We start from the raw sequence: 23,117 nt of genomic DNA, 5'->3' as shown, positions 1-23,117 counted from the left end.
AAAATTATATATTTACTTAACTATGGTATTTTATTATTATCATTAAATTGGGTATATTAAATTGTAAAACACCGTTGAATATAGATTTTGTATGTTCTATAAATCTAACCCAAATACCCAATTAGTTAAAACAACTCATTCTAGTACTATTTCACCACTTCTATACCTTCTTTTAACACTAAAAACATAATTATAAAAGAAACGATCCTACAATTATGCAACCAATAATTGTTGTTTGAATTTTATTTAATAATCGACACCAAGTTTTTACCGAACAATGCAATAGCAATAATGAGATCCTGATTGGATAATGGGACTTTCAAGTGAGAACGAAAGAGAAACACACAAATAAGATATGAGCAATTATAAAGGGATTGACATGAACTTAAACTTAAAATGATAAGATAATAAACTTACGTGTTATCTTTTGTTACTCAACTTTTTTATGTTTACCGTAGAACATTTCGCAATAATAGAAGGTAGTGTTAATTAAAGTTGTTCATATTTCATTTAACACTAGGCAGTTGCTTTCCTTCTAGAAATGTTTTAAGTAGCAGTAGTGATCTTTGAGGTTGAGTAAAGGGAGCTTCATGAGATGCTCCTCTTATGGTGGCATATGATAAGATGTTCCCATATGTTTGTGTCCATCCTGCTACCTGAAATATGTGTTCCAAATCAAGGTTAAGTGAATGCCAAATCCATACAGGAATTCAATTTTGTAAATATTGCCTTCCAAGTATTTGTTTTTTTTAACCTGTTCTTCCTCAAACCAGGCTCTATAGGCCACTGTGGTCTCAAGTCCAATTTCCTTGGCTAATCCATTCACTAGATATCTCGAACTTGTTAATGGAATCACTGAGTCTTGATCACCACTGCGGACAGAAATGACTTTGATTGCTTCATAAATGCTATGTGGAGTTAGCTAAATGTCAGGGATTAAACAAATTCAATTACCTGTATACCAGAACCCTGATGCCAGACTTAACAAGTGACCCTAGGATAGGAATTGTTGGTATTTCTAGATTCCTGTAGTCATAATGCAGAACTCTGTGACACAAGGAAGATATTGTTAGCAGAGAGAAAAAAGGGTGACTAATTGTGCTTGAGAATGAAGAACAAGGAAATTCGATAAGAATTGGTGGCCAAAGGACCCTACTAAAATCAGATGGAAATTTTTTGTGGTCTATCACTTTTCCATTTTTTCTGATCATAAATATTTGCATCTCTAAAGCACTAATGGGATCTGTCATCTTTGAATCAACAGAACTTACGAACTGCAAGTTGACCATTTGGTGACTCCTACAAGTTTAGCATGTAGAGCTTCTTGGACTTCTTTCCTGTTCAAGTACGTGGTCGTTTTATCACCGACACAAACATCTATCTTTTGTGTCTCTTGCTGAACCAAAAACGAAAGTAATTGAATTAAGCAAACAAATCAGGAGAATAACAACTCTGGGGGGAAAAAATCAAAAGGATTAATAAGATGTGGGTATGCAGAAAGTAGAAGAAGCTCACCAGTTGATTCAGCACATAAGCCTGTTGATTTACTGATGACAAACAAACATCAAGAGTGACATCATACTCATCTACATAGTCGCTAACCTCATCATACAATTGCTTGCTTGCTTTTGCACAAACCTCTTCAAGATTCCCATTTTGACTCTGTCTCCTAATTGAGGAATAGTTGCAGACTTTGGTTAGGATTTCCAATGTTGAATCTGATATCAGCCCGTGAGACCAAAAATACTCAGATCTGGCGTTGAAATCAGTATTGAACTCCAGAAGAGGATTCCCTATCTGCAAATATCAACATATATATGAACTACATGTATCTTTCAAATAAACCAAATGATTTTTTATTATAAAATTATTCAAATGTTCCCTTCTGTACTCACTGCTATCCCCTTGAGATTGAAGTTGGTCTTGGTTTGAACAATAAGCTGTGCAAGTTGTGGAACATAGTGACCTGAAAACAAGTGTGAACTGTGAAGGGTGCATGATTTCAGTACAGTTTTCAAAGTGGATGTGTTATTCATTTATATCTGTTTCTAACCTCCATAGCTCTCCCCAGTAATGAAGAAGTCGTTATTTGAGTACTCAGGAAATTTAGTGAACCAACGCTGTAGGAACACAAGATTATCCCTAGCTGCACAACAACAAGACTAATACTGTCACACCTTCCTGAGAAATATCATGAAGGTAAGAAGTGAAAAAGACTAGAAGCCTTAATCAAACTATTGTTCTTATTGTGCACGAAATGAAGTGAAAAAAAACCTGTAATTTCATCTGTCACTAAAACATAGAACGATTTATTGCTACAGTAAGAGAATCCAACACCAGCTGGCGACTCCAAGTATAGCACATTTGCCACTGTGATAAGGATGAAATGAGTAATCAATTTTGGTTTCTTCATTAAGAGCGTATTGATATTTGGTTCAACGATGTTGGGTTGAAGGTTCACCTTTGTTCCAACTATAATAATTTTTCTCAAGAACATTGTTTTCACTCGGTCTGAAAGGGCCATGCTCAGCAAAAGCTCCAACTCCAATCGATGAACAACCAGGCCCTTCAAGAATAAAAACCAAGAAAACATCTTAATTACATTGATCAGTTGATCAGTTTCAAAGGCTTAAGCCAGATTCTGAACAAATAAAATAAACAAAATCATGATTGTTAGGCATAACAATGTGTACCTCCATTCAACCACAGGACTAATGGCTTGGAAGCAGGGTCTTCTTCTGCTTCAACAAAGTAGTAAAACAAAGCTCTCTGGTGCTGATCATCCACAGTAATGTGGCCAGAAAATTGCTGAAAATTGGCCTGAGGTTGCCCCGGCAAATTGCTTATTTTATCAGATTCAGGAAATGAAGTCACACCCACAAATGTTTGTATTAGAACAAAAACTATAGTTGCAATCATAGTAAATGACTGAGGTAGCATGGTCACATGTGGGAAAAGTCTGGTTTAGTTTGAATGTTGAATCCTTTGCACTGGTGTTTGTGCGACAAGGATTATGATATAAGCATAATTCACTAGTGCGTGTAGCATAGTGGATCTTATCTCACTGTCACCTCAGCTTTTACATTTAAACAACTTCCACAAAATCTAATATTTTCATTCAGTTCCTTCTTTTGTCTCCTTTTCTAATCCCTTTTACCAGTTACTTTAACACTCGTAAATTTCATCTTGCAAATGCTTCTTTCATCTTTTTACTTTTCTCAATGACTTTTATAGTTTGCTACAAGATTATGACATTTATAGCACTAAACAATCCAAGGAAAGCTAAAAACAATCACAATAAAAAATTTCCACTTCCCCACTGGAAAATCTTGTTATTTTCTTACATTAGTATTATAGTTAATTAACAAAAAAGTAATAAAGTTCTTGATTAAGTAAAACAATGACGTTATTATGTGTGAATGTGATAATAATACAATAGCAATCCCAGTTATGATGTTATATTTACACTTCATTCAATTGCTACTTTGTTTTAAAAAGACTCATTAATAATTGATTTTTTTTTTTATATTTATGGTAGCATATAATGCACGAGTTTAATCATTATTTGTATAATTATAATGTGTGTATGTGAAAGTGGAAATTTGGTGTTGATGTGTGTGGAAACTAATGTAGCTTTTCACACCTCTTTTTGAATTTTGAGGATTTCTGTTTTCAAATCGTGCTGGATTTTGGTGTTTTCTTTGTTCTTAATCGTTTTAAATTGAGGTGGTCCTTCAATATGTCTTACTATGATACATTTAGTCATCAAACTTTTAGTTGATAAATTCAATGAACATAAAAAAAATATTAAAATAAATTCTGCAGAATAATAGTGATCTTAGACCCCATTTCACGGTGTTGAATTGGAATGTTTAAATAAAAGCAGGAGACAAAATCAACCTTAGAATATTCATTTCATCTAGAGAGAGAATCATACAGAAATAATTATCTCAAATCAAATCAGTGTATTAAAAATACTTATTAACAACATTGACTTCTTATATAAATCTGGTAACTAAAAAATTTGTCCATTCTCGAAAGAATATTGCATCTTTTTTAGTTAATTTAGTTTATTAAATAATAAAACTCGGATTTAATTCATAAATGGATAAAGGAAGATGCCTTGGTATTAAGTTTCATAAAATTATTTTATTATTAAATTAGTATTTGAAAACTAATCTAACACTGAATTATATTTTTCGAGAAAAAATTTCAAATTAAAATGCAAAATTTAGGAATTAACCTGTCATCAAATTACACAAGAAAAATGTAATTATAGCAAATGTTTTATATTTTGAAAGATAAAATTGAAATTCATCCATTTACAGTTAAGAACTAAAATGAGACTTAAGAAAATGCGACGTTGGTTGACTGAATATTCGGTTGTGATAAGGTTCCGATCCGATTTTTGTTTTGAAGTGAATAGTGTTTGTGTCAGCTTGTGGGAATGGATGATCACGATGTGATTCGAAGTTGAAAATGATGTAAAAAAATTCCACAAAAAGGAAACCACAAATTCAAAATAGAGTTGTCTGACTTGACTTCAGAATAACGTCATCGAGACGTTGCATCCAAAATTAATGATTAATTAAGTCGTTTAATATTAGACATTGGGTTAATATAATTATTTTCTTAACTAATTAAATTATGTATACTAGGTCCAATAATTTTAAATATTTAAGTGATGAAGTTAATAAGAATTTAAATAGACTTTTTTTTTCATTGATTCTTTAAGAAAATTATGCTGGAGTTTCGAATTTTAATAAAACCTTAATAATATTATTAGAAGAATTTAAATGTGATTTATTATAAGAATTTACAAAGAAGAGTTTTGCTGGTAGATTTGTAAATGCGTAGAAGAAACATATTAATAAAATATAGTTTTATATTTTTTAATTGAATAATTAAGATATAATTCTATAATTTGTAAAAAGTATAGTTTTAACTAAATAGATAAAGTATTTATCAACATATTATTAGTCTAAATGAAGCTGAATTTATTTTTTTAATGTTATTAAGTTGAAAAATATAATTAATTAAAGTTAATCAATTTCTTAAAATGAATTATTAATAAAATAAATAAATAAATAAATAACATTCAAAATCAATCTAAAACTATTAAAAACGAAAATTTCAAATATAGGGATTGCTTAAAATTAGGTTTTGAATGAGCCATGAATGGCGTGTAACATGATAAAGATGGCCCAATCAAACCAAATTAATTATGAAGTGGTCTATTTCAAAGCCGGCATGTGGAGAACCACTAATTATGATTATCCAACTAAAATAATGGAGACAAAGGCTAGTTATCACTTTGATAAGTGCATTAAATCAGTACAAAAACTTAATACTCATTCTACTCACCAAGTGATTTTGCTGTTGTAGTCCACCTGTCTGTTTAATATATCACCAGTTTTCTTTACAATATTCTACATTTATAGATTACCAAGTTTAATTTACATGTACTATTAATGAAGATATTTAACAGAAAATGCTGAACAAAAACAAATGGAAAATTGTTTTATCATCTCATCATATCAATAAATATAAAGTGACAAAATGGTCACATATTATTAAATACCTCTAAATATTTGATAATATATAAATTAATATTAGTAAAAATGAATATATAGAATTCTAATTTCATCTTCAAGTTTCAACATTTCCTTTCACTAGTCATGCAATTGACCTAATTAATGTCTCAGTTAAGTAAAATGGAACATAGTTTTCCTATGGCTTTCGAACGTTAATTTATTTCTAAAAAATGGCCAAACTTTTAAGACATTAATTCATACATGAGACAGTCAACTAGAATGATATAATCTAATTCAGTGATACAGAAAAGTGCCCCGATGTAAAAAAGAAAAAGAAAAAAGGAGCTGACTTACCACGTTATGCTTGTTTTTTTTGTGAATCGTTCAAGGTTGCTCCAGAAAATGGAATGTCAAGTGCATGAATGGTGGTCACTCTTTTAGCCAAGTGAAAATTTAATCTCAAAGATAAACCTTCAAATGACGTTCTATTTGCAACGCATCACCCTTGTACTAAAACAATGACACTACCCCAATTCGATGAACAAGAAATTCAAGGAACGGATGAGGAACACACAAAAATGGATGGATCAAAGAACTTAAGCACACATATAACAAAAATATCCATTTATTTATGGAAAAGAAGAAGGAGCCTCGGGAAGTGATGATGATAACGAGGGCTTCTCTTTTCTTAGTTCCTTGACAACAGCAGCAAGTGCTTCAGGATTGACTCCAAGATCACAAAGTGCAATTAGAACCGAAAGTGTGTGTCGGTCTAGACCTGTGTCAAGTATATTGGACATATGGAACGCCAGGTCTAGAGATTCTCGTGCAGCTCGAGCAGCCTCCGGATCCATACTTTTAAGCTGAGAAATGGGCAGAGGATGTCCAATTCATTAGTATCACAAAAATTAAATCACCTGAACTTAGGTCGCAGATCTAGATATAACAAAAGTCAATAGATTGTTAGGATCAAGCATTTGAAAAAGTTGTGATTAGAAAAAACAAGGTTCTTCATTTTACAAATTTCTAGTATGAGAATAAGGAGAGAAATTAGAGCTCAACTGATTTGAACTTCAACAATGCAAATACGTGTGCACGCGAACACACATACTTACTAAAATCCTATGAAATGCACGGAGAAGTATTAGTAGAAGCCAATCATGAAATAATATTAATAATGATCTTCGAGATAGACATAATGTTAAATAGATTTTATGAGATTTTATTGGATAATAGATTTCAATCACGCACTTAGATATATTTTAATGAATTTTATGCCATTAAATAAAATCATTAAGATAATAAAAGTTTTAGTAATATTTTATTCTTGATTTATTTTTTAAAGGATTGATTGTACAAAAAAAAAAGGATATGAATTACAACTTTCTCAAAATATTGCATTATAAAAAGACTGTAAATGCATAATAAAATAACTATCCCTTAAATGTTAGTCCATTTTGGGACTGGTTTATTTTCTCCATCTGATTTATGACTTTGGACTTGTAGATTTTGGTTTATGAATACATGCCAAATGGAATACTAAAAGGATCATCTTTCTGATAAATCTTGTACCTTTATATCTAATCTGTTGCATTGTCTAATATGCCACCGAGACGTCAAGGTTTTGAACCATCCCTAGTGATTTTCATTATCATTGATTTATCACCAATCTGCTAATATCTAGATTTAGTCACGTACATTATAGTAGTTCATAATATGCTCTATACTTGATCCTCTCAGCAATACTGTTCTCTAAAATGAGTTTGTTAGATAACACAGAAAATTACCATTCCATAGAATGTTACTCTAGTTTTCATATTTTTTCTTAACTGTGTAATGTATATTTGTTTCTAATTGAGAAGATGGAAAACAGATTTTACCTGTTTGATTTTTGCAGGCCACTATCGTCAACTTGTGATAGGTCTTTAAGGAGAGGACCCCATGAGAACTGCAATTGCAATATTGAATTCAAAACTTTGAAAATCAACAAAAACTGGTGGACATGTAAATTCTATTCATTCTGATTACCACAAAATCTTCAAGGAGAAATCCAACTGTCTCCTAATGCCATGCCCAAACAAAAGGAAAATAGTTACTCTAAATCATGAATTTCTTGTACTTCTTCTGTTCTAAAATTATTTATAAACGATTCATCATTTGATTCATTTCCTAACAAACAAAAGAGAAATTCACTCTTAATCCAAGTAACAAGTAAAAACTGTTTTCAATCATCACAAATTGAAGACAGAGCCACCAACATAATGAGCTGTGAAGTTTGTATTTGCTCAAATCATGGGTTATTCATGTTTTTGCTCATGTCACACAACCCAATTCAGTAACACCTATAGGTCCTCCTTGCAACCAGAGAACAATTAGTCATGGCTTAGAGGGATCTTCCACTTATAAGGACTTCTGTAAAGCCACGCTTCTCTGATGACAATAACAACACAAGGCAAAACAATTTGCAACTATTAATTCAATATCACTCTAAACTCCTTTTCCACACACTCTAAATAACAACAGCAACAACCCAAAAGTAGGTCCACTACATGTTACGTATATGTACTCCTTTTACTCATCAAAGAAAGTCCTCAATTTTCCTTCCTTCCGTTCAACCTCTATCAGAAAACTAGAGGGTTAAAACTATGTACTTCACAGCAGCAAAATCCTCAAGATGTTCTTTCCAAAGCTAAACCTAGACTACAATGCAGTTCATTAAAATAGGCAAAAGGAGAACAGCTTTAATTTGAAGAAGTCACGGGCAATAATAGAATCTACAAAAATAAATGAACACTTAAAGCCCAAAGTCCAGTTCAGTAGCCGCATTAGTTGACTGTGCAAACAGGAGTATAATGGTAATGCCTCATAATACAGTATAATACCTTATGTTGGAAGTGCTCCACACATGTTCATACTTCTCATTCCCTCTTCTAATCAACACAAAAACACCACCCTTTTAATCATAAAAGCCACCAATTAAAGAAGGTAATAATAATCAACATTTTACACCAAGTTATCCTCCACAAAATCACATTTGTTTGTACATAGAAAGGAAAAACAGCATATCCACATCAAAACTAAGACAGATACTGATCAATTTCTGAAGCAAGAGTGGAATCTTCTATGCTGAATCAATATATGCTTTGCATGGTCCTACAAAACTACACATTTTCTTTCTTTTGTTATATAAGAAAAAGTAAGTATCTAATGTCAATTCATGGGATGAAGGGAAAAATGAAAACTAAGAGGTGAATTGAATAATACAAACATTAGATTTAAAATCAGTGAAATTCCACATCATTATTGACAGCCTGGCCAGCTATACTCCTTCCCCAACCCTTATAAGAGCATCCAAAAGAAACCATTCTCCAAAACACACACTCTCTCTCTCTCAAACATCCTTTGTTCCTTCTTCTCCTCTGAGGCTTGGAATTTAACTTTCATTAGTGTCTCTCTCTAAACCATCAAACACTCATCAATGCTCATGTCTCATTTCTTTCTTCCTCTAATGTCCTCCCACAGTGATTTGCAAACACACCACTCTCACGCTCATTTTTATTTTTTTTTGGAAATACGGCCATGGCCTTGTCCTTTCTGACAATCATTTCTTTCTCCTCATAATTTCTCTCAACTAGAGCTTTTCACAGTGTCACTATTTCAAGCAGACAACAAAGCGCAAGTAATTGATACCCAACAAAATACCCTTCTTTCTCTTCCACTCTACTTGACGTTTCCGTTCAATCGACGAACGGAGGAAATGGAAGAGAAGCAGCTCACCTTTTACAGAGAAACCATGAGGGAGCAGAAACAAAGCAATTGTTTCAGAGAAGACAAAACTGAAGCTGAGAAACTCAACTCTCGCACGGCCAGGAAGGTGGAGAATTGGATGGAAAAGAGAACCTACCTTCCAAATTTTGTGGACACCGCAACCGGAAGGATAACAAAACACCCAAAAACGCTACAAACTTCACCACACGAAACACATTCGCAGCAAAAATACCAAAATCCAACCTATTTAACACAATTTTCACCAAAAACCATACCCCAAAAACAGAAATTTCAACGCACCAAACACATTCAAAGCAAAAATACCCAAATTCAACTAAATTAACATTAATATAAACACACAAAACCAACCTACACAATACACTTACGACAACGGAGGGAAAATCATACATGAAGAGATTACCAATGAAGATGCTAGCCAACCGGAAGAAATGAAATCCTAATCCAAATCTTCAATAGCCACTAAATAAAACGCAGTCAGCACACAATGACCACAGTATCAAGATGGGAGCACGAGCGCCAGCGCCAGAGCCGTCCAGAGCGCGATAGTCCCGAAAAAGAAACTCAAAGCTATCAACGGATGAACTTTCTACAAATAAATCCTAAATTTCAAAACGCTACCAATTTTACAAATTTACCCTCACTTCTCCATCAGCCATGACCCACCACTGATTAAAAGTTTTAAAAAATTTAGAAAACGCTGACGTGGAAACAAATATAAACGTGTGAACGTGATAAAAAAATATTTTGAAATTGACAATATTTTGATTAATTTTTCTAATTTATTATTTATATATTATTGTGCTAACGTATTTAATAAAAATAATAATATAATATGGATATTATGTTAAAATATTATAAAAAAATCTTTATTAATACATCATTATTTATCTTTATAAACATTTTAAACTGTGTATAAACTTGTTTTTTCTAATATTTTTGTACTTATGATCAAATTCATTGTTGTTTAAAATAATTTTTATAGTAGTGTAATATGTTGGTTTAATGTCAATCAATGCTGCATCATGATATTCATTGTTGGTCAAATCTCATGATAAAAAATTATCACATAATGATATTCATTTATACGACTATAATACGTTTATGACATTTGAGAGAATATAATGTATTTCTAATATCTTTCTCGTGCCACAACAAATTAGTTTTTCCAAAATTTTTAATTATATTTTGAATATCATATATAATAGTAACAATGACTTCTTGTGTTATCAAATAAGGTGGAATAAGTGATTAATAACGAGAACTTTATGTTTTGTTGCACTATAAACTAATATATTTTAATTGTTATCAGTTTCTATATAAAATAATATAAACAAAATATAAATAAATATTATTTATAAAAATATTAGAATATAATAATCTCATAAGTAAAACACATATTACCTAAAGCAATTTACATACTCATATTAAAATATAAATATTTTGGTAATTGGAAGAAGATCATACGGTGATATCTTATTTCTTAATAATTCTATATCACCATTCCCATTATTATCGTGGAGAATAACTTTTTTTCCTTAATAATCTATATTTTCACTTTTTCATTTTGTTTGTTACTTTCTCCACTTTTTATTTTTTATATTATTTTCACTTCTAGGAAAAAAAATATTTTTATAAGTTCCTTAGAAATGGTATCCAAAACTATAAGCTTAATCATATATACTCTCACGAAAATCATATATCATCATATTCGGTAATTATATTATTCTAAGAATGATAAATAATAATAATAATAATAATATTAGCTATTATAAAACAATAATATAATATAGAATCTAAATGAGAAATGAATACAAAAGTTTAGATGAAATAATGATAAAATGTAAGAAAATTGAAATTAAAATTACAGTAACAACAAAAACTTGAATTAAAAAAATACGAACAACTGTTTATACCAATAACATATTATCAAATATGAACTAAAAGTATAAAATAAATTAAAACAATTTCTTACATATTTTTTTTTCCAAATAAAACTTCCTATTTATAACTATAAATGTAATTATAACTAAAATAATAATACTAAAAAATTGCAACCGCTTACTTAAAATTAGAGCTGTCAAAATGGGTCACAATATGTGGATCAACCTGACTCATCACGAGTTTGAGCCGGATTGAATTTAAAAAAATTGTATTTTTTTTATGCAGGTCAGATTTCAACCGGCTCATTTAAACCCAGTTCATGTGGGTTGAACCTGTGGTGAGCCGGGTTGACCCACCTACTTAATTTTATTTTATTAAATTGTAACTTTATAAAAAAATATTTATTATTACTTTTTTGTTTGAAAATATTATTTAAGTTCCTTATTTTCAAAATTAATTAAACAACCATTGAGAATAAAATTTGGAAATGAAATTTGTTTAAATTTGAATTATAGAAAGTTTGTATTTTTTTATTTTAAAAAATTATAATTAAGTGAGTCAATGAACCAACCGGTGGTGATCGGACTGAGTTTAAATTTTTCTGACTCACTAATAAATGAGTTGGGTTGGATTAATTGACTAAATACTAATCCCGAGTAAACCGGATCGTGCAGGGTGGTCGTTTTCACAGCTTTACTTAAAACTAGTAAATAAATATACATAGAATATAAGAAAGTAACAAACAACAAAAACTACTGTAATAATTACTCCCAACAAATAAAACTTACAAGGAAACAACAAAGTATAGTTTTTATAAATTGAAAATAAAAAAAGTATTTATACTTTTTCTTAGAATACTAGATGAATACGACAGTTCTTCTCATAAGGCATTTATTCAGCAAGCATTGAAATTTTCATGCTTTAGGCAGCGGTTTGCCATGGAGAAAAGCATCAAACAAAACAAAAGATCTCTTTGGCTGGGTAGTTGGAGTGCCATGTGAAGCTCCTCTCACCATGGCATAGGTGAGGTGATTCCCAAAAACTTGTGCCCATCCTCCAACCTTAAAAACAATGTAAAATGTAAGCAAAAAGATTCATCATCATCACCACCATATCAAACAAATCCAACAAAACAATGCTAAGTATAACCTGTTTGTCCACAAACCAGGCACTGTGGTTTTAAGGCCAACTTTCTTTGCAAGTTTATCAACTAATCTTCTGGTGCCCATGAATGGAATCACAGAGTCTTGGTCCCCACTATCATATACGTTAAATATGGATTAACAACGAATGAGATCAAAACTTGCTTAATCAAATGTTCTTATTTATATATTAACCTGTAAACGATGACTCGAAGACCTGATTTTACAAGGAAGCCGACAACATTAATTGTCGGTATCTCTCTGTTGGATGGGTCATAATTTGTGAGTACAATCCTGACATTGGAAGAAAGTGTCAGCAGGAGAACCAGACACCGTTCCAACATTACCCTTAACGATTACAATGAGTGTTTATTTGAAACATAATAGAATTAGAAGTAGTTTTACCTGCTGCACAAACGATAATTGCTAGTTCCCACCACCCGGGCATGAAGAGCCTTCTGCACATCTTTCCTGTTCAAGTACTTCTCTGAATATTTCATACTACACTCGTCAACTTGCTGCACCATTCAAATTCAAGGACCAAAATTCTAATTAACAAATTCCAAGTTTGAGGTGTTTTTGTTTGTCCATATTTATTCTTTTTTCATATTTTTAGAGCCATTTAGAATTATGAAAATAAAAATGCTGTACTTTTAAATGTAGGAACAGAGAATGAAAACATATAAACAAAGAATGAATCAAAATAGTAGTATATATATTTTAATAGAAACCTCACCTGGTCTGGTTTTTGGGTTTGAAGCACATCATGGGAGTTCCTAAACTGAAACAACCCTGAACTTAGCATCTCCTTAAGAAAAGCTGCCTGAGAAACATTGTAAGAAAGACATCTATCGCCGATGACGTAATATGGATCTATGAAGGATGTAAAAGAATATTCTTCTGAGACTTTTTGAGCTGCAAGAAGACAATCGTTGGAAAGTTGACGGCCACTGAAGTATTCTCTTAATAGTCTGGATGAGTTACACAGAGAGATCTTGATTTTGTATGCATGATCAGTTATGATTCCATGAGACCAGTAATATTCATCAACTGCATTCATATCAGTGTCAAAATCCAGAAGGGGATTTCCTATCTGCAATGCAAAGATAACTCAGAAAATGCCAAGCCACGAAAGTAACAAATAAAGAGACAAAAATAACAGTCAGCCTTTACTCACTGCTATGCCCTTTAGGTTGAAATTTAATTTACTCTTAATAATGAGTTCAGCCAGTTGAGGTACATAGTGACCTGCCACCAAAACCAACACTGTCAGTGTTTGCTACTCATGGATTAAGATTCCCTCTCCTTCAACTGTTCAAATTCTTTTATCATATTAATTACTTAGTCTATGCATGTATTATTTACTGATATATATATATATATATATTTGTGTGTCCTTACCTCCATAACTCTCTCCCATTATATAAAAGTCCCTGTTTGTGTATTCTGGGAACTTGGCAAACCAGCGCTGCAGGAAAACTAGACTGTCTCGGGCTAAAGAAACAAATAATGTTAGCAGAGAAAATGTTAACTTTATGTTCAACATGTGAATGGAATCTAACATAAATAGAGGGAGCACCGACTCTGACAGGAGAGATAGACACTCGTGAACAGAATAAAGAAAAGAAGAAATTGATTAGGTTTGTTGCATTTGCATAGGGATAAGAGAGCGAACCAACCTGTTACTTCATCGTTCAGAGCTTTATAAAATGACAAATTGAGAGAGTAAGAGAATCCAACACCTGCTGGTGAGTCCAGGTACAAAATGTTTGCCTCTGAAAAAGAAAGGACTCAAAGGAGCTGAAAAGATGAGCTTAGTTAAGTTTGAGGCAAAGAGAGATAAGGTTGTAAAAATTTGCAGTACCTTTGTTCCAACTATACTGATTTTTTTGAATAGCCTTTCCTTGATTTGTAACAAAAGGACCATGTTCGGTGAAGGCTCCAATTCCAACAGATGTGCAGCCAGGCCCTACAAAGGCAACATGGCAATTGAAGATCAAAACAAAAGAAACATAAACTCTGCAAACTGTCAAATTCTAAGAAACCTTCTCTACGAAACACATTTAGAGTCTAATGAGTGCATTAGCTTAACCCAAGTACAAAGAAAGGTGTTTGATAGACGAAGTTGAATGTGGATTAACCTCCATTGAGCCAGAGAACTAGAGGCTTCGAAGAAGGGTTCCTTTGTGCTTCAACAAAGTAGTAAAAAAGAGCTCTCTGATCATTGTCATCAACGGGTACATAGCCAGCAAATTGTTGGAAGGAAACAGGTGACTGTTCAGGCAAGTGTTTCACCTTATCAGCTTCTGGAAATGACTTTACCAGTGAGGACATGAGCAGTGAAGTTGCAATGATTGTGGCTATGAAGAACCATGGCTGGGGAAACATGGCGTAGTGGGTGAAAAAATGTAGTGCAATGTGGAGTGAAAAATGTGTAGAGCAGGGAAAGCTTTTTCTTATCCTAGATCAGTAGCTCTAGCAGGTTATTCTTGATCATGGAGGTCCTACATAACCTCACTTTCTGTTTTCTGTGTTGGAATTCAAATATAAATTTGAAATTTGAGACAACTTTATGAACAAATTGAGTAACTTATAGTTTGAAGTTGTAAATGATATTCCATTATCCAGTCTTGTCAATTGATAAAATTTTCTGTGTTATTTTTGTCGAGAATGCTACTTGTGTCGGCATCAAAAGCATAGTAGAATGAAAATGATGTTTGATTAATTTATGTTTGGTCAATTTTCGTCATATCATAAAAAGAGGTGTAAGACGACACTTTTAAATTGAATTGATATATAGATTATTCTGAATTGTGAAGAAAGGTTATAAAGGGTCGACCAACGGATTATATATTGGGCTGGTCAAATGGCCCGTCAACAAGATATAAAAATGGGATAGTTGCTGTTGGCACTCCTATAGTTTCTTTATGCATTAATATGCAATCCTTTTTACGATTGATTCCAAAGTTGTTAATTCGAGTTGTAAGAGTTCATAACAAAATTCGAAATTTGGATGTGTCAAGATTTTAGTAATGATTTCAATATTTTTGCTGGTTAAAATCAAATTTCTCATTGTTCATAAGAAAAGGTCAAAAAATATTCTGAGATTTTAAATCTTTATAAATAAAAGAGAGAATATGATAGAATTGTATGTTGTTTTTATAAATATTAGGTTTAAACCCTCCCTTGGTCCTCATTTTTGTATGAAAATCTCAGTTTGGTCATCATTTTTTTATCTGTCTCAATTGGGTCATATTTTTTGTAAAAATGAACACATTTTACCCTAACCGTTAAATTGTAACAAATGGCGTTAGTTGGTGCTGACGTGTTGCATAGTTAATACGCTAATGTTAAAATATTTTATTACGTGGAATTTTTATTTAATTTGAGAAATTATGACATGGAAACCTTTATGACGTGGTGATGTTTTGACTAGAACCAAATCTTCTCCTCCCTCCCCCCTCCCCCTCTGCTTCCTCCCCCATTGTTGCTCCACCGGCGCCACCCACCATCTACAACACAATCACAGACCAAAAAAATTCTGTGGATAATGGTAAAAATTTTCCTTTCGACGAAGTAAATAATCTTGAGAATTTCTTATTAATGTTTATGAATTCAAGAAAAGAAATATTATTTTGGTTGTAGTTAACGTTCGATGTCCATTACTTTCTTTTCTGTTCAGCCTTAAACCTTGCATCTGGGTACGACAATCGTAAGTGATGTTGATCTCGGTATCTTAATTCTCTGTGTCATGAATGACACCATCCCTGGTGTTATCAGACAACAAAGAATTATGGATTTTCGCTGTAATCCCTGATGGGATCATCGTGGTCTTAGTAAATAACTCATGCATTGAAGTGGATTTTGTTGGGGGTGGGGGGTTACAAGAAATGAATTATCACGCTTTAAGTCAGACATTCTGTGTTACGAATTTCAAAATTATGGCTTCAATTATCAACGGCACCGAGAGACTTAGGTCTGAAGGATGATTACTTTATTTTTGTATGTGATCTATTACACTTCATTTATACTACCATTTCTTTCCAGCAATACTGTTTTACTGCGCCCACTTGCCTGATTTCCATTCCAAAGTGTATTCACACTCTTTGGTTTGCATGTGTGGATTTGTGTGTATGTAGTTATTAATTCAGGTTTTGCTATCTCCAAATTTAGCTTTGCTTGGTCAATAATTTGTACTGCTACTACTTGTGTTTTTAAGTTCATACTGTCACTGAGCATATAGATCATGCATGCAGAAGAGATACCAGCCGAATCAGATAACATGAAGGAGCAGGTAGTAGTTCTCTAAACTCATACAAAAATAAGTCATTTCACTAGATATGCCCCTGATAGATAAAAATATACAGGGAAGGGATCAAGTCACTCCTCATTCTAACCTTTTATTTTAGTCTAAATGGTTAATACGTAACTCACTTTTATCCATTAGATTAAGAAATAAATTACTGAAATGGTACTATCATTTCGAAACACATGATAGTATTGCAAGACTCGCCCGAGTTTTTTATCCTTTTTGCAACCTATTCAACATTTTTCTTGCATTACTGATCTACTATTAAGGTTTCTCAATTTCACTTTCACTTTCCTGTCATTATTATCCATCTTATGAACATTTCATGGCACACAAATTTAAAAGTCCATAGATGTGTTAATTTTAAATTATGTTAATAATCAGTTTGAGTTTGCAAAAGTGTAAGATTTTAGATAAATTTTATTGAATGGAGTGACTTTGTTCTTTTATGTACTTAATGATAGGAGTTGTACTTCTCTTCAAAATAGCAGGAGGCAAGGGCGGCCATCTGCATCTCTTTGCAATTGTAACGGTACTCTTGATATCCTTAGTGAGCAGAACCGAGGTCCAAGGGCCTCAAAGCTGAAAAATCAAATTTTGGCTGAAAAAAATTCTGTGGATAATGGTAAAAATAGTGCATCTACTGCCAAGTTTCAAAATGAGTCACTCAATCGGTCAGATTTTGCCATAGATTACAAGAATGCCAAACTTTTTGTCATCAAATCTTACAGTGAAGATAATGTGCACAAGAGCATTCAATGGGTTTAGTTCTTGACCTTGTATTCATGGCATTATATTGTTTTAGTTTTATGGGGTAGGGCATTTGACATGTATTGCCTGATATGGGGTTTGAAATTACTACTCTGAAGTACTAAAATTAAATTTCTGTGTTTTTGCTAGTGTTTTTCTAACATAAGTTGACTGCCGTAAAAAAAAAATGCGCAACTATTCATGGCATTATCCACAGAATTTTTTTGGTCTGTGATTGTGTTGTAGATGGTGGGTGGCGCCGGTGGAGCAACAATGGGGGAGGAAGCAGAGGGGGAGGGAGGAGAAGATCTGGTTCTAGTCAAAACATCACCACGTCATAAAGGTTGCCATGTCATAATTTCTCAAATTAAATAAAAATTCCACGTAATAAAATATTTTGACATCAGCGTATTAACTATGCAACACGTCAGCACCAACTAACGCCGTTTATTACAATTTAACGGTTAGGGTAAAATGTTTTCATTTTTACAAAAAATGTGACCCAATTGAGACAGATGAAAAAATGATGACCAAACTGAGATTTTCATACAAAAATGAGGACCAAGGGAGGGTTTCAACCTAAATATTATTTATATTTGTAGAGTTTATGAGTTCTATGAGGTATGGTATAAATGTTGATAATATCAAGATAATATTAAATAATATCAACAAATATAAAATTTTACTATTTGTATGTTAAATTAGTAAAATAATAACAATAATGAAATATATATTTTACCTGATTAACTATATATTTTATTAATATATGACATTAAAGAATATTATAATATAATCAAGCTACTGATATTTAATTATATATTCCATTAATATATGATAATTGTACTAACAAATATCTCTTAGAATATTATTTAACTATTTTAAGTTAATAATGTTAAATGAGCCTTGTTAGATCATGCTACTTAGTATATTTGTTGGATCAAGTATATACATAACTTCCAAGCTTGGAAGTTAAATCGATAATATTAAATGAGCTTGTAAATCACATTGTTACTTTTATTGTCACTTTTCTATTTTTTTTTTCTTTTTCTTTCTCGTAATAACGTAAAGGATATTGTTACATTATTTATTTATATGAATATCTTTTTTATCTTGAATATATTTTTGATTAAAAAATTAAAACATAATTTTCAAAATAACCGATAAAATATATTTTATCTACACTAATGTCAGTTTTCATGAGAGAAATGACTTCCGAAAGAAAAAAGAGAAATACTTTATAGTAAAAGATAACATGGCTTACTAAAATAAGAAAATCAACTCTGTAAAAATCGCTACAATAATAAAACGTCCAAATGAACTTTTTAAGTGTGAAATACCACTTATTATATTATATATCTTAGAATTCCCGTCGCTTTTAAATTGACTAGAAATATTTTTTAATTATTTAATATAACGACATCTTAGTAAAACAGTCTAAGTAACATTAAAAATGATTTCTCCTTTAGTAATTTATGGGTAAAATTATGATAAATATTAAATAAATATCTTTAATGAATATTTACCGATAATAAATACTAGTATTTAATTATTTGTTTGATAATTAACAAGTAGATATTCGTTATTCACTAATAATTATTAATAAATTTTATTTTAGCATTTTTTTTTCTAAATTCAAGTAATTAAAATAAAATTATTAATGAAAAAAATATTAATAATATAAAAATGATTATAAATTTGACTTTATATATATATATATATATATATATATTATTTAAACCTATAATACTGAAGTTATTTTATAAAAGATTAAACTTTTTAAAATGTATATTTTGAATCTAATAATTTAAATTTGATTTTTAAAAAGACCAAATTTATTTATATTAGTATTTTATGGAATAATTTAATTTAAATTTTACTAAACAATTATTTTTTTATCTAAACCTAATATTTGTTTTTAAATAATTTTATTTAAAATTTTAAAAATAAAATATAAAAATACTTGCGAATATCTAGGGTACTACATATAAAAAAGAATTCACAAATATTTTTTCATGAATATCCTACAAATAATTAGATAAATTAAAGGATAATTTTTTTCAAACAGAACGAGTTACATATAGACATACCCGACTTAATCTACTATCATCACTAATGACAATAAAAAAACAATAATATCATATTGTGATTATTTGCCTTAATTACCCAATAAAAATGATGACAACACAAAAAAAAACAATAATATATCATATCACTAGTACAAAAAAAAGCTTATAAAGTCACGTGTTCAACGTTCAACTACGGCTGGATAATCAACGTTAAAAATAAATGAGCGATGACATTTTTGTAAATAAATGCAATTATTAAACGTCGAATGACTTTTAAATTTGACTTCAAAAGGTTAGTTAATTCAATCAAAATTTGAGCGGGAGATTGAAAATTCATTCCCTTTATCTTAGCGCGCGATACCCTCTTCTCTTATCAAACTTTTGTCGAACGAAGTTTGACGAGCATCACGTAATATTTATTTCTTTCATTTGATACAAATGATTGTTAATTAATTACTTTATGTTTTGTTTGTTTTAACCGATTAATTGTAATTCGATGTAAAAGTATATAAAACGTCGAATGACTTTTAAATTCGACATCAAAAGGTTAGTGAATTTGAGCGAGAGATTGAAAATTCATTCACTTTATCTTAGCGCACGATACCCTCTTCTCTTCTCAAACTTTTCTCGAACGAAATTTGACGACCATCACATGTAATCTTTATTTCATTTGATACAAATGCATGTTAATTAATTACTTTATGTATGATTTTTGTTTGTTTTAACCAATTATTTTCGTGCTCTTGTCCTTCACAGGCGCATTCTGCTTTCTCTCTCACTATGACGAAACTTTATTCCGACGAACCCACACTTTGAAGGTTCGTTTTCGTTTTCGTTTTGAAGAACTTATTTGTTGAACTTGTTTGTTGTTGTTGTTTGATTGAACTTGTTTATTGTTGGTTATTATTGTTTGTTGTTGATACTTTTTAGGTCTCGTACAATTGTAAAAAAAGATCACAATTAATTAAAAAAACAAAAAAAAAAATTGATTAACATCGAATATTGACAAAATTCTGACCATTAAATTTAACGTCGAATAATGACAAAATTTGACGTTAAGTTTAACGTAAATTTAACGTCTACTCATATAATGATGTCGTTCACGAATTCGCGCTTAAAAGTGCAAAATATTTGAGGTTATACACAATTTTTGTACCAGTGTATTGTAATTATTTGCCTCAATTACCCAATAAAAATAATGACAACACAAAAAAACAATAATATATCATATTGTGATTATTTGCCTTAATTACCCAATAAATAGTGTGCTTATTTAACACTGATTTCTAGATACATATTAAGCCACGTAACAGTTTCCAAGTAAATCTAAAACTAATTAGAAAAAGACTTCTTGGTGATCCATATATATCACTTTAATTATAAACGAACAAAAGTTAAAAACAATAGTTGGACTTGAATTTTGAATAGAGGAAGATCTAGTGGCAGTTTTGGGTTATTATCTTAGAAATTATTAGGTACATGAGTAGAGTACTGTTCAAAAACTTAATTCATTCATCTTAGACAAATTTCATACTGTAGGAAGTGAAGAAATTATTTTATTATGGGACAAAATGATTGTAACTGGGGCCATTCTCTTTATGGTGTGGAGAAGGAGAAAACTGTAGCTAAAACTTTAAGATGTCCAAAGATGAGGCCTACAACGTAGGGTCAAGTCTTTGTTATGATATCTCACCAACTCAAAAACTTGCCATTTTAAATCACCCTGCCCTAAATAAGTGGACAAGTCCCAATGATATGATTGTACAAAAATGTAACTTTGATATGCAGTCTAAACATTTAGAGCGATTACTTAATTAAGTACTTAGAATTTTTTAAGAATATGCAGCAAGAAATACTGTGACTGACACAGTTAACTTATAAACTTTCATTAGTTTAAAACAGATGATAAAAAGTGTTAAAAATAGTATGAGAAAGTATGTTAATGGCAGTTCTTAATTGTATAATTCATGCTCATTGAAAGCAGAAACTGAGTGTCACATACAACTTTGCATCTACTTCGGAATAGTGAAAGGCTCTTTAATTTTTTATTAGTTTAATTTTCTGTGGCTGTTAAGGATGTTGAAAGGCATTGAGTCCAATGAGAAGGTGTCTTACTTTGGAGAAGCACAAACCAACTTTAATGTCAGCTTAAAGATTCTTTTTATCCAACCTGATCATAAAGGTACCATTTTATTTCTAATAACCAATCCAAATGCCATGAATTTTTAAAGGGCACATATGCCTGAAGTGAAGGAAGTCATTATAGAAATACTGTCCCGAAGAACGTCGATCATAGAAAACTTATCTGATTCAGAACACACAATCATTGGCTATCGCTATAGAAATTTGGATAAGAATATATTGACTGATAAAGGGATTAGGGTCTCTCTCTGATTAGCTAAATCCAAAAGACCAGTGTAATCATATGATCATTATTTTGGTGGGAAATTATTGTTTACGTCAGTCATGTGATGCATTTGGTCTCTGATGTAGACTCACAGAATTAGTCAGACCCACAGAATTAATTGACTGAAATAATGTTCTTACTTGTGGACAATGTAGACACACCTCGCGAAATTCTAGTGAGTTTCTTAGTGAGAATATTTTGTTTTTACATTATTTTAAGACCCACTTCATTAATTAGTTCATGATTCTGCAATGCAATGTTGTTGTTGTCTAGGGTAAGACCACAATTTTTCTGGTGATTCAGCAAACAGTTCACGAGCTATTGAAGTTGATCCATTGCATCATAACTGATAGATCAATATCTGTCTTGATCCAGTTTAAATAATTTCTAACAAGTGGTGGACGAATAACTGATGAAATTCTGACATAGGCTAAAGAATGTGGTATCACACAAACAACATATATTTTCCACTGTGTATTTGATAGATATCTCAAGTGTGTATGCTCAAATAATTCAGAAGAACGTGACTTAATGACATGAACATGGATCATAATAAGTGGCAGGATCTTTGCATCATTAGGTGGCCACACATATCTATTGAGACAACACATAAACATTTGAGCCTTGAAGGATATTATTGTGTTGAGAGAGGGCAGAAGGGGTGGAAAATAATTCAACTAAAGTTGTTCTTCATTGTGGCATAGCTTAAGATCCATGGAGAGTAATAATCCTAGAAAACTAATAACGTAAAAAGAAAAAAAAATCCCAAATGCAACATAATTAACTTGATATTTTCAAGTTAGTTTTTTCATTAACGTGTTAGTTATTGTACTCATCTTAGAATTATTACTATTATCATACCCAATATATTCCATTGATGGTTAATAATATACATATCATATATATATATATATATATATATATATATATATATATATATATATATATATATATATATATATATATATATATTTATCGAATTACTAATCCATTCTTTAGAATACTTTTGGAACTGAGAGACATCTTCTTTTACTTGTTTAAGGTGTATGCTTACATGTAATAATGGATTATAATATGTCAAACACTTTAGGATAAATAATTATTCAAAACTGAGTGTTTATAATAAATTCACATGTATTTTATTATATTCATCATATCAATCACATTATACCTAAACTTAGTGACTAACACATGGGTTACATTATGATTGACTATTGTACCATTACTTCTAATCATATT

General features: G+C 31.1%; 2 protein-coding genes and 1 pseudogene across 22 annotated transcripts; all 3 read right to left on the bottom strand.

The window, feature by feature from the left end:
• Window positions 1-380: 380 nt before the first annotated feature.
• LOC108329777 (serine carboxypeptidase-like 45) lies at window positions 381-3,078 on the bottom strand. Its single transcript, XM_017564151.2, has 10 exons — window positions 2,694-3,078; window positions 2,462-2,566; window positions 2,275-2,370; window positions 2,054-2,146; window positions 1,896-1,966; window positions 1,516-1,797; window positions 1,272-1,396; window positions 955-1,047; window positions 755-872; window positions 381-656 (listed from the first exon to the last, which is right to left on the bottom strand). Exons 1-10 carry the CDS (start codon window positions 2,938-2,940, stop codon window positions 507-509), a joined length of 1,380 nt encoding a protein of 459 aa, XP_017419640.1. The 5' UTR covers window positions 2,941-3,078; the 3' UTR covers window positions 381-506.
• A 2,777-nt stretch (window positions 3,079-5,855) lies between these two features.
• LOC108326933 (mitotic-spindle organizing protein 1B) lies at window positions 5,856-9,904 on the bottom strand. Of its 21 annotated transcripts, none has more exons than XM_052873580.1 (6): window positions 9,711-9,904; window positions 8,417-8,487; window positions 7,563-7,595; window positions 7,415-7,482; window positions 7,107-7,204; window positions 5,856-6,397 (listed from the first exon to the last, which is right to left on the bottom strand). In XM_052873580.1, exon 6 carries the CDS (start codon window positions 6,386-6,388, stop codon window positions 6,164-6,166), a length of 225 nt encoding a protein of 74 aa, XP_052729540.1. In that variant the 5' UTR covers window positions 6,389-6,397; window positions 7,107-7,204; window positions 7,415-7,482; window positions 7,563-7,595; window positions 8,417-8,487; window positions 9,711-9,904; the 3' UTR covers window positions 5,856-6,163. The 21 variants fall into 21 exon arrangements, with proteins under 21 accessions (XP_052729540.1, XP_052729541.1, XP_017416048.1 ...); XM_052873581.1 differs by lacking the exon at window positions 7,107-7,204 and adding an exon at window positions 6,597-6,656; XM_017560559.2 differs by lacking the exon at window positions 7,563-7,595.
• A 2,036-nt stretch (window positions 9,905-11,940) lies between these two features.
• LOC108328007 (serine carboxypeptidase-like 45) lies at window positions 11,941-14,937 on the bottom strand (annotated as a pseudogene).
• Window positions 14,938-23,117: the final 8,180 nt, after the last annotated feature.

Source organism: Vigna angularis, chromosome 2 (genome assembly GCF_016808095.1).
Source record: "Vigna angularis cultivar LongXiaoDou No.4 chromosome 2, ASM1680809v1, whole genome shotgun sequence".
NCBI lineage: Eukaryota > Viridiplantae > Streptophyta > Magnoliopsida > Fabales > Fabaceae > Vigna > Vigna angularis.
The sequence above is the reverse complement of the archived record's forward strand: the minus strand, read 5'-3'. Positions and strand labels throughout refer to the sequence as shown.

What these genes read in the sequence shown, in the direction of transcription:
- LOC108329777 (XM_017564151.2), bottom strand. Translation starts at nt 2,940, where the DNA reads ATGCTACCTCAGTCATTTACTATGATTGCAACTATAGTTTTTGTTCTA. An exon ending in AGTGACAGATGAAATTACAG is followed by an intron (nt 2,147 to 2,274) that starts GTTTTTTTTCAC and finishes GTTGTTGTGCAG; the next exon opens with CTAGGGATAATCTTGTGTTC. An exon ending in CCTGGTTTGAGGAAGAACAG is followed by an intron (nt 657 to 754) that starts GTTAAAAAAAAC and finishes CACATATTTCAG; the next exon opens with GTAGCAGGATGGACACAAAC.
- LOC108326933 (XM_052873580.1), bottom strand. Translation starts at nt 6,388, where the DNA reads ATGGATCCGGAGGCTGCTCGAGCTGCACGAGAATCTCTAGACCTGGCG.